This window comes from Ammospiza nelsoni, chromosome 2 (assembly GCF_027579445.1).
Source record: "Ammospiza nelsoni isolate bAmmNel1 chromosome 2, bAmmNel1.pri, whole genome shotgun sequence".
NCBI lineage: Eukaryota > Metazoa > Chordata > Aves > Passeriformes > Passerellidae > Ammospiza > Ammospiza nelsoni.
Genome location: NC_080634.1, coordinates 105402300 through 105414458, shown reverse-complemented (window position 1 = coordinate 105414458; position 12159 = coordinate 105402300). Strand labels below are relative to the sequence as shown.

The following is a 12159-nucleotide window of genomic DNA, read 5'->3' as shown; positions in this document are numbered from 1 at the left end:
TTGTGCAGCAGAACATTGTGGCATATCCTGTCACTCTGCCTGGCAGTCACCACCTCACTTATGAGTGCACAACAACAAAATGAGACAAAGCATTATTTCAAAATCCCCTGGAAGGGAAATAAATAATGGCATACTTCCCCTCCTACAAGGCACATTGTCATAATGTTCAAGCAAAACCTCATCTCCATATTAAACTCTGATAAAAATTTCTGGCTAGAATAATTGAATATCCAATTTGATGATTTCTAATACAATTCTATCTGGACTAGAAAATACCTTGTTAATGAATTCAATAACAGTGCTTTTCAGCTGCCATCTGCTCAGAAGCCCTCTTGACAGTTGCAGAAAGCTAACTGAATTGTTAGCGGTACTTCCAATGATTTCAAAAAGCTGTATTTCAATTTCTTAATTACTCTGCCATTAGAGTGAAAATAGGTATTCTATACCTGGACAGCAACACTCTTCATTTACCAGAGTCAGTCCTTTTCAACATAAGAACTAAGAGATTTTACAAAGCATAGTCCTTTTGTTGCCTAGATTTTCCAGCAGTCTCCAGCTTTAATGAACAGCAGTCCACCTTTCCTAAGTCCACTTTCAAAAATACAAAGGTCAGCACGCATGAAGTACCACATATAAAAACCCCAACATAAAGGTTGGGTCACTATTTTGATTAACTTATGAGTTCAAGTTCTATTATTTGTTCACCAATAAAGCAGCTAAATGGTTTGAGATACAGCTGTCCTATACCTCACCAAGCAGGAAACTCCCTTAGAGAATCAAGGGAGCAGCAAGACTATACACACACGTGCCAGGTCACTTCATATTTCTTTAGAACTCCACTGTGTTTTGAAGACTGATAAAGTAGCTTGTTTGCCAAAGAGAAGCTCTTAGAAGTTGGACTGGCAACAAACAGAAAAGTTCATATAAAAGAGTGGAGAGCAAGCTCTGCTATAGAATACCATCTTCTGCTCTCCCAGGCCACTTTCTGCAGCAAAGATACTAACTCAGGAAAAATGTTTGGTTTTTTTTTTTTTAACTCTAGATTTTACTCTGGTCAGCCTGATTAACATCCTGAATATACAGGAACAGATATATGTGTACATACACAAACAGTTTCCAGCACCTGAACCATTACCCTTAGACATCCATTAAAACTGCCATAGCAGGATAGAAAACAACACTTTTGACATTTTCATACCAGAGATCCTTAAATGAGATGATACTTACTAACATCCCCACTGAGAATAAGAATATTCCCAAACTGTTTTGAATGCAGAATTTTAATATTCTGAAAAGGTGAATCTTCATCATAAACAACTTCATCTATGTCATACTCCACCAGGCGCCCATCAGCTGTGGGCCAGTATCTATCAATAACACCTCCTCTCAAAATGGCTGGCAACCTGAAAAAAAATGAAAGATTTTTATTTTCATTGAAAGATGATTACAAAAAGATGAAGATGATTACAAAAAGATGATTGAAAGATGATTACAAAAATTTGGAATTTTTTTTTTTAAAATCCACTTCAAACATACTGTGGATTCACCACAATAATATTCATGAGAGGCTTCTAAGAAAACTTATCACATTAAGTGTTAACAGATATAAAATCTACCAGTTGTATGTTAAATATATATAACTTGCTAATGGACAGGTAGTTTACATGGTTCTTCTTTATGTACAACTTCTACAATGCACTTGTGAATTTCTCTCTAAGAGATGGAATTTTCATCATGAACGAGCCTCTGTAGAAGAACTAGCTCATGACTAGAAATTAATACAATACAAAAAACAGAATGCAGGAAAAAAACATGACAAAACCTATTCCCATCTTCATTCAGTTAAGAATGACATTTCTCTGAGATTAAGTAGATCTCATTCTGAAGCTATACTGAGACACATTTTAACACATAAAGAAACAAAAAGAGAACTGTGACAGCGTTTCAAACCGAGCTGGGTCAGCCTGCAGTACATAACCACAATCCTTGATATCACTTCATAGTCTGCATTACTTTTTAAAAGTGGTTCAAGTGTCTGCTAGGACTGTTTTGGGTATGTTGTTTGTGGGTATTAGGATTTTTTAAAATTCCATAGAGATGTACCTTGGTTGAAACCAGCATTTCACCTGTAAAGACAAACTATCTTTGAAATGACAGCAAACAACCAGAGATTGCATTTAGGCAAAACGTGCAGGCACAGAGTTCATCACATCTCGCACACGCACTTCACAGAATTAAAGGGTTTTTTCCAGGAGACTGCAGCAGAAGATCAGATCCAACAGGCTTCTTCTAAATTCCCCAGGGATTCCCAATCAACGTTCCAGAAACACTTCCTACCCGCAGCGAGCCGCCAGATGGCGGCACAGGGCGGGAGCAAGGGCAACCCTGCCTTACAACAAAAGGCGTGAGAAACCTCTCCAGCTACTTTCATCCTACTGCACCTGCACGTGTGCAGCTGGCACCAAAACAAAAACAATGCAAAATGCAAAAGAAAAAAAGAAATTAAAAAGAACCCAAAGAAAACCCATAAAAAACCCCACAAACCAAAAACAAGCAAAAAAAAAAAAAAAAAAAGACATTGATGAGCATGTGACAAGATCCATGCCAGATAGACTGTTCTAGGAGGTTCACTTCCCCATACTAAGGTAAGCAAAAGATCTAGATCACTCCAGGCAGACATTGCCCTGACCTGTTTTTTAAGAAATACCTATTACAGGGATTCAACAAACTCCCTTTATCATTTCAGCATCAAAACAACATCAGAAAGCTTCTCCTCCATAAGCACAGATACAAGATCATCTATGTTCATACACTGTGTACCTTTTGTGAGGCTTTACCAGGCTGAAGGAACAAGGTAATTACTCTGTTTTACATACAACTATAAAACAGAAATAATATGCAAAAGTATAATACCACTTTTCAAATTGCTACCATTTTGCTTCTACTCTCTTCATAACTTTCAGATCTACTTTCTGCCATAGTACTGCTTAACCATTTTCCTATTTTTTGTAGTTTGCTCCTTGGCTTTACTGAGCCTTGTTGATTTCACACTTGCTTTTTACTTTTCTTGACCCATTTTCACTTTTATGTTCCTTCAAGCACCTGCTGCACTTTCTACCATGTGCACGCCTAGAGTAAATGCTCCCTGGCCTCAAGGTATCAGACACTGCCAAACAGTCACCATGAAGATAACAACAAGCCACATCCAGTATGAAAGTTATTTCAGCACCAGGCCACGAGCTGCAATTTGAGTCCTTAAATTTTAAGATATAGCCTTGAATTTAAATACTAACTGACAAAGGGCTTGCAAAGTCTCCATCCTTAAGTTTAATTATAAAAATTTGCTACAAAACATAGCTACCTTCTTGGCAGGTCCCTAAACCACACATACCCACAAGCAAGCACCACGAGGCACGGCAGAGGCAGAGATGTGGGAAAGGGCTGCAGAAAACCTTGTCAGGGCAAAATCTCTGTGGGCTTGAGCTCCATTTTAGCTCTAATCCTCACCCCTGGTCCCTGTGCCAGAGCTGCACTGCAGCTCCATCCCCACCTGCCCAAGTCTTTTGCTAAGCCCTGACACCCAGCTCGTGCTCAGAGTTGCCTCAGTACTATAGCCCAGCCTGCAACCACAGGGCTGGGTCTGATCCTGGTCACCATCACCAGCTCACCTTCTCCATGAGCTCTGGCATGTGGCCCACAGGGTACTGTTTATGCCATGGCCTATTCCTCTGCCACCCCTGGCTCTTTCAGAGCAGTCTGCTCCTGCTTCCACACTGCATTTTTCTCTATTTCATGCAATCCTTGCAAGAAACTAAAAAAATTCCCATCCATATCTTCACACTCCAGGCTATTCACTGCATTACAGCAAAGCCTAACTTGCTTATTATCTTTAGTAACTATGCAGACAAGCCACATACAGAAGTAGAGGTACAAACTTACCGTTTCACCCTTTTTATGTTACCATGAATCAACTCTTTCATTCTTTCTTCTACTTTGTTTAGAAGCTGCAAAAAATAGGAAACAAGAGGTAGGAATTTGTAAATCAGCACTTAAGGCAAAATATCTGTTAAATTAGCTACCTGGAGGTCAATAAAGCAGCACCTGCCATGAGAAAGCTTTGAAATGTAACATTAGAAGCCCAAGAGTAACTAGCTGGCCTCCTCAGCCTTGTTACTAGCAAGAATGTGCATATTTCAGCAGCTGTGATCACTGCAGTTAGCTGTTCTCCAGGACAATGCATCCAAAGAGGGAACATGAGAACCCTTCAAAGTTCCATTCTTGCTACAGCAGTGGGCTCTTCCCCTGCAATATTCAATGTCTAGTGCCTTCATGCCAGGGAAGATGAAGTTGTTTTTCTTCATGGTGCAAAAGATTGAGTATGGAGACTTCCTACCTCTCAGAACAGAGAGTACAAAGGAGTCTCACACTAATGCACCAGGCTGCAGACTGAGCATCTCATGTCCTCCCTCACTGACCTGGGTAGCTGAAGAGACCCAAGCCCTAACCAAGGCTGCTGAATTTTCACAAATATTACAAAAAACACAAGGCCCAGTACCTGCAGAGGAGTGTGTGCATTCGTGCACTCATGTGTGCACAACTTCAACAGGTGCTACTGCTCCTCATTTGTGAGCACCCAGGTTTGAACTGACTTCAATATTTCTAATATTTTACCACTATAGACTTTGATAAGCCCGACTAAAAAGGGGTTCCCCATACAGTTAGGTAATCCTAGTAAGGTAAGCAACATTCATACCTGATCAACTTCTTCTCTTCCTTTCATGTCATCATTGTAGCTCTGCAGATCCACCAACACCAGTCCATGAGGGTGAATTCTCAAATTGGCAAAACTACAACACAGATAGTAATGACAAATTTATTATCAAAAATCAGAGTATGGAAAGAAAATCTAAAGCAAGTTGTATAAAGTTCAGAATGAGTGTATTTTTCTCCAGCATCTGTAACTGTTGGCAGTGCCAGCTCGAGTCTTCCTCTTCAAGTCACAAAGAGAAAAAGTTGCAAGAACTTGCCTATCACTAAACAACTAATAAAACCAGTAGGAAGCAAGGCAGTGAAACAGTGTTTAAGCCACAACAACAATGGTACAATGAGAATGCACTGCTTGCTAGTCTACAGGCCTGCTGGAACAGGTGGGTTGGTTTAGGCTTTTTAATTGAAAACAATCCTTAAGAAAACATCTGGACACTTTCCTTCCTCTGTGTTTTCCTCTTCACTTCTGGGGGTGTGTCTCTGTTTTGTTTTGCAGGCAGGGTGGTTGGGACTGGTAGTTTGATTTTTTTGGTCGGTTGTTTTTTCAATTTTTTTTATAGTTACAATTCAGAGACACTGATCACATTCAAAGCTGAATAAAAATCTGTAAGTGAAAAACAATAAGCATCCTGGAGCAAACCACAGCTCTGACGGGCAAAGAAATTGCACAGCAAACTCTCATTGATGAATACACATGCAAAGTCAACAAAACTCCTACTGTATATTTACTACAGAAACATTTAAAGACCAAAGAGCAAGGCCTTGCCAGGCTAAGTACAGTAGGCGAATAAATAGTGGATCTCCAAGAACTTGCAATGAGGATAACAAGAACTAAGGGCAGTGGGGAAAGACACAATGAAACAGTGTAGCAGAGGCAATATCCTTCCTATTCTAGGGAGGAGAGAAGACAAAAAGAAACAGAAAGGCTACAAAGGAAGCAGAGGAGAAAAACATACACCGGAAAAAAAAGCAGAAGAGGGGATGACAACAGGAATGGCTGAACAAAGAAAGGGTATTCAGGGATAGAAATGCACTAGTACAACACAGAAACCTCAGATAAAGCTGTATCATTCTCTGCCTGCCTCCTATCACCCCACTCAGCCCCAAAGGAAAACACAAACCAACTATTGTTATGACAAAGTTTATGTGACCTTTCATCTCCCCACCACTCCCACCTTTTCTGTCTCTTCCAGAGCCCCTTTTGCAAACTGTCAGCCTCAATAGGAACACCACCTTCCCCATGGTGCTGGGACTGTCAGCCCTCAGCTGCAGTCAGAGATAAAACCTTGAATGTTGTGTGTTGTCTGAAGATAACTTCTGCTAACTGTAAAACAATCAAATTATGAAACTGACTGAAGCAACTCAAGAATAAAAACACCTTGCTGGCTTTGGAACAGCAGTGATCTGCAGCTCTCATTGTTACTACTGTCACCCAGTTCTCTTCAGAGGATGGGTCTGGGCAGTCTGAGTCTTTCTCAAGACTCTGCAGACAGGTCCTGTCTCCAGAAGAAGAGGCATTTCCATTTACTACACACATGCACACCCAGAGCACACAGACTGTCACCACCGGGGAGCAGCCCTCCCTCCCTCCATCCCAGAGCTTCCCCACTAGGTGTCCTCTGACACAGGGTTTTGGTGAGGAAACACAAAAGCCCACCAGGATTCTGTTTGCGTGAGGGTTTGGGGTTTTTTAAAGGAGAGAAGGACAAAAGAGCAGAACTTTGAAGATGGAAGTACTGGCCACTCCAGCAGGTTTTGGATATGACCATTCATACTGAAAAGGGTTAAGTCCATATGCTCTCAGAGCTGTGGCAGTACAGACAGAAAAATGTATATGCACTTCAAAAGACAGCTCTGATTCCCTGAAAACTGGCATGGTGTCAAATATTTTTGCTGTTAGAAAAACTTTTTATCAGCTTATTTCCATATTCCAGGAGATGCTGTTGGCACAAATGAGCAACAGATTGACTGTCCATAACTCAAGTTCTCTTTTAAATTAATTTCCTACAAGAATCACACAGCTATCATAAGATTTGACAGCTGACATCTTCACTTCCCCTGTGACTCCATGAGAGCCTCAGCAGGGGATTTTCCTGCCCCTGCTTTGAGGTGGGAGGTGAGAGGCAGAGGGCAGAGTTGCTCTGAAAGTACAGCCACACAACTTCACAGATTTGTAAGTGGTATGACAGCATTAGAATACAGAGACAACAGCCTGCAGAACCATCCATTTCATCCAATTGTCACCTCTAGCAGAAGAGAAGGGTCCTGACACCTGGGGCAAGGGGGATGAGGTGAAAGGCAGGCAGCAGGCTGTGTAATGGGACTAAACTCCAAGTTCCAAGTTTCTGGCTGATATTCTGAGCTATTTTATGGTAAAAAAACTCGAATGAAATTCAAAATTCTCAACAATAATACAGGTACAGGTTGGTTATACCTTGGCTATAAGTTATCTGGATGAAAAGAAACACCTAAAATAAGCTAAAATGCCTGTAAAGATTTAAGCACACAGCCAACAGACTCAAATATGAACAGTCAGTATTAAGTGGCATTAATGCAGTAGTGGTAGGCCAAAGCTGAACTCACAAGAAGTTACCAGCTTCAGTCAGCAGACAGCAAAGGCTATGCTGGCTTTTGTCACTTTACATTTTTCTACTTGGCAGAACATATATGACCACAGGTTTTTATCAGCAGCTGCTCTTTTAACATGTGGGAGAGGGTTCTTTAAAACAATGAGAATAGTTTCCATTTTCTATATATAAATATACAGGAAAGATTAGTTTAGAATCCAATAGCGGAAAAATAAAGTTTGCTTCAAAATTAGCCCCTACTGTCTCATCTTTCTGAAAAATATAATACATGTTTTAAAAAAAAAGCCACCTGCCACACTTTTGATGTGTGCTTGCATGTAATTTCATAAAAGTAGCAAGGGGAAAAAGCTCAGTGAGGAGGTATCCTCTTCCTTTCCATCTGGCAAGGAAATCTGCACCTGAAAAGCAGCCCCCACTGTAAGAACACTTCACTTGCTGCTGCACCTGTATATCTGTCACATCCTCCAAGGCAGTGCTCAAGCTTTCTGTGCTGGTATGCACAGGTGTCAGCTACAGACACAATTCTACTGAGTGCTGCACCTCAGCACCTGAACATCAGAACACATCAGATGTCAACAAATAATTCCAAACTGCACAAATCAAAAAGTAACTGCTTGAAACAGAACTAGGAAGCAAAGATCAAATCATTCTAACCCAAAATGTACTACCCTACCTTAGTTAATTGTATTGCAGAGAACAATGGAACATTGCAATCCCACATACACGCGAAAGGATTTCCCAAACCACCACACCCAGAGAAAAAAGCTGGATAGAAAGACAGGTACCTACAAACCCATCAAAGCTTTTATCCGCTGACTAACTTTGAATCACTATAAAAAGAGAATAGTTCAAGTATTTAAAAAACAGCTTGCCACTAAAAGCATCACCTGTCAAACTACTCAATGAGAGAGGAAATAAAAATTTGCTTATACCAGGAAAACGTAAAATTTTTCAAACTGGCATGATACTGTTTTACTAAAACACACTTTTTTAAAGTTCTTCACATTAATTACAAAGTACTTGAGGGACCTTAAGGAGCTAGGCAATCACATTTCTTCATTATGCCATTAGTCCAGTTCTGTTTTTACAGAATAAGAAAATTAAACCAAAAAAAGCTGTTGCTGCTTCCTACCAACTGCCTCCTATTCTTCAGCCCATTTTTACACTCTGGGTCACTTCATAGGCAACTACAACATTTTAGCCAGAAACTAAGAGCTGAGGAATGTTCATCCTGCTCCTTTAAAATATGCTGTCTAGCATACAGAGTGGTTAGCAAAAGACTAACAAAGAAAAAAAGTAAGCACGCTCCCCTCCCCCTTCACAGGGTTAACATATTCAGCATCTGTGACACAGAAACCAAATTCAACTGGGTAAAGCTTGCACTGCTGTGAACAGTGAAGCCAACTGCAGTAGGGTTATACTTCTCTAAGCAAGAATTCAGACACCAAAGTTAAAAATGGATGTGTGCTATAAAGGAGGTCAAAGCTTTTCTAAAAGACACTCTTCTACTGTATAAACAATGACTCAAGTTTCAGGTTTTGGGGGTTTTTTTAGGAACTTCAAGGTGGAGCATGACAAAAGATGGAGCACAGATTTACAAGGAAAAACTCTGATAGCTCTATGCAGTATGATAAAAGGAGAGTTGCTCATAAGCAGTAATGAGATTAAAACAAAGTATTAGTTCAGAAGACAGCAGTTTCTAAAGATTAGCTTCACTGATTTTTCTCCTTAACTTAGATGTAACAACACTTGTCAATCTGTGGAATATACTAGGCAGTATTACTGTACAAAGTCACATATACAATAAATAAGATAAAAATTTCACATGTTTTAAACTTAACTTTTAACTGTTTAGTCCAAGATAGTGACATTTCTGTAAAAGCATGCTGCTTAATGTGACCCTACAAACCACTCTAGAAGGAATCTAAAAAATACACAGCTCAAGAAACACCCAGCTCAGAAAAACAAGACTGCTTGAGACTCAAAACTCAAGAGACAGCTCCACTCAGGCACATTTTACAGCTCCCCAAGTGTCTGGGCAAGGGGACTGGCAAAGCACAGAGGAACGCATCCATCCCCACCACTTGAGTGGCTTGAGAGAACTTGAGTGGCTCAAGTGAGCCATTCCCTGCCCCACTCCAGACCTTGTGTTGACAACCCATTAGTAAATATCTTCAGCTGAACCTCCCTCAATTAGGTTTTTTGTCAGAACAAATCACGAAGTAAATGGACCAGGTAGAGTTGCCACATACGACTTTTGCTTGCTTAGCTTTGGACAAAAGAGAACAGGGATCTGTTGCTTTGGTGATGACAACAGGAAAGCAGGTCTTAATCCCCAAATCGGCTCCAATTCATTCCACCAGTGCAGCCCTCCATGGAGCTGTTCACTTGGCGGCTTTGTCAGAGACAGCTTTGTCAACAGCAGGGCCCACAATTCCACAGAGTGCAGCACAGGGCACCCTGCAGGCTATGGGGGTTATCTCAGCAAACTCGGGAGTACAGACACTGTTTAGCAACACATTACTATCTCATCTCAGATATTTTTCCCAGGGATTAGTACCCAGCTTGTTATATCAACTGCACATCTGTCTTGCAATGGCTCAGTCACCTTTGGCTGGCTAAAAACATATTTGTGTGCACATGCTCACAAACCCTGACTCACAGCACCCCCTCCATCTCTCCTTCTAGGGAACTTGTTGTAGCCAGTCATCCTTACAAGAGCTGCTCGTGACATACCTACATTACAAGTCTTTTTTCCAAGTTTTACTACAAGCTGCTGCTGGAAATGAAGCCAGGGCGTGCAGGCTTTTCCTCTTCTTGCCTTGCCAAACACACTGTTTTGCAAGACAAGAAGAGGAAAAGCCTGCACGCCCTGGCTACTTTCTTCGTAGTTGTGTCAGGTAATATTTTTATGCTAATTAAAATGTATGATATTTTAAGGCACTAAGATAGAGTGCAGACAAACTTGCTGGTATTAAAACAGAACTAGGCAGGTCTGTTTTAATTATTTAGTCAGTTGAAATCCATACGTTCATCGGTTCATTCTCACAATTTGTAAAACCTGTTTGTTTTGCAAGGTTTTTGAACTGTCCAGTCTGTTGGGTTTTATGGGTTTACAACCTCATTTGTTTAAGTTAACTGAAACTACATCAAACAAATACAAACTACACTAGCAGAAATGTATTGTTTAGGGTTACCTTAAAAAAAAAAAAGTATTCAGGCTTGTTGTATAAGCAGAGGAAACAAAATTGCTGAGGTCCCAAAACTCACAGAAAGTTCCCCTATGCATGTGTTCAGCTGACAGTGTAACAAGAGCAATCGAGTCAGATACTGTAAAATTTAGGTTTCTATAAGAGCCTTTCTCAGAGATGCTTCCAGGTGCCAGTTCATTTATGTCCTGGAAAAGTTATGCAACAAAACACTGTTTTTTAGGAAGTTCCTGGAACACCTCAAAAGACAGGCAATTTAACTCTGAAACTGCTCCTTTAGAAGAGGCTATCATCTTAAGGCAAATGATCAGATGAATTTGCAAAGAGAAAACCCAATTTGAGAATTCACATCTCATATTCCTCTAACACTCAAGGAAATGCAGAAAAGCAACATGAGGCCATGTAATCAAATAAAACCAACCTTTTAATCTTCTAACTTCTTTTTACTTTAAAGTAATATCTTTTAATTCTTCAGAGTTGGTAGAAACTTGATATTATCTTTTTAGAATTACATGAAAGCTTAACAATAGAGAGGAAGGATATTTACCAACTATTACAGAGGAAAAAAATTACCAACTTTGCTATATTTTCACCAACTCAGAGACATAAGGTTACCAGAACTGCAATGTTGATCAAATAATTCAGGAAGATCATAAAGCACATGCAATTAAAGACAAAATAAACAAGGCTGTACAAAAGCAAGATACAACTAACAGATTTTTCTAGACATATGAAGTATAAAAAAACAAGTAATTTTGAGCAGAAAAAGCCAGTGCCACATTTGAAAAGCTAACTGAAATATAATAAAAACTTCATAGAACACAACTGAGAATGATAAACATAGAACTACTCATATCCACTTATTTGTTACCTTAATTTGGGTCCCAAAAACCCCCCCACAAAAAAATCCCAATTAAACAAACAGAACAAACTACCAAACATAACAAATGCAACCAGCAAAAAGAAAACAGGCAACCCTAAAGCAGCAGCTGCCACAATTATGACAGGAACAAGTAACTGAATAACGATAAACAAATTTAGTGCAATAAAACCACGGTAGTTACTTATAAATAGACCAGATTAATGTACACCATAATCAACTAACTGTGAAGCAGCATCTGGAAATAAAGTGAATGTAGTTTTGCTTATCAGTTTGTCCCAGTAGACTCAGCTTTTGTGTCACTAATGACACCAATCACCCTTATCATGCTGCTAATTACCTCAGAAGCTGCTTGAGAATTTGAAGCATAGAACAGCATGTAAATACAGACAGACACAAAGCTGTCATTGTTCACATGCCAAGGTTAGACAACAACACGTTTGGACATATTTAATGGTCAGAAAATTACAAATACATTGAACTGACTTGAACTTTCCTGCATCTGGAAGGACTAGTGCTGAGACCCAGGCACCATTCTAAGGTACAGATCAGACTGACCAGTTCAACCTTCTGATATCCAAACTGCAAAACGACATAGTCCAGATTAGAAACAATATTCGGCTTTATCATAGCTACTGCATCCACAAGGCTGATAAAAGGAGAGCCTGCCCTATCAAGACTACAAGAGGGAGAAATAAATACTTAGAGGAAAGAC

The 12159-nt window shown here is 39.9% G+C and overlaps 1 protein-coding gene across 1 annotated transcript in view; it reads right to left on the bottom strand.

Moving 5' to 3' along the window:
- Positions 1–12159, bottom strand: part of SMS (spermine synthase) — a 41214-nt gene that overhangs the window by 15394 nt on the left and 13661 nt on the right. The window contains exons 3-5 of the mRNA XM_059494014.1: positions 4754–4847; positions 3940–4004; positions 1228–1403 (exon numbers count right to left, since the gene is read on the bottom strand). Of these exons, the coding sequence (XP_059349997.1) occupies positions 1228–1403; positions 3940–4004; positions 4754–4847 (335 nt within the window). The remainder of the gene's footprint in view (positions 1–1227; positions 1404–3939; positions 4005–4753; positions 4848–12159) is intronic.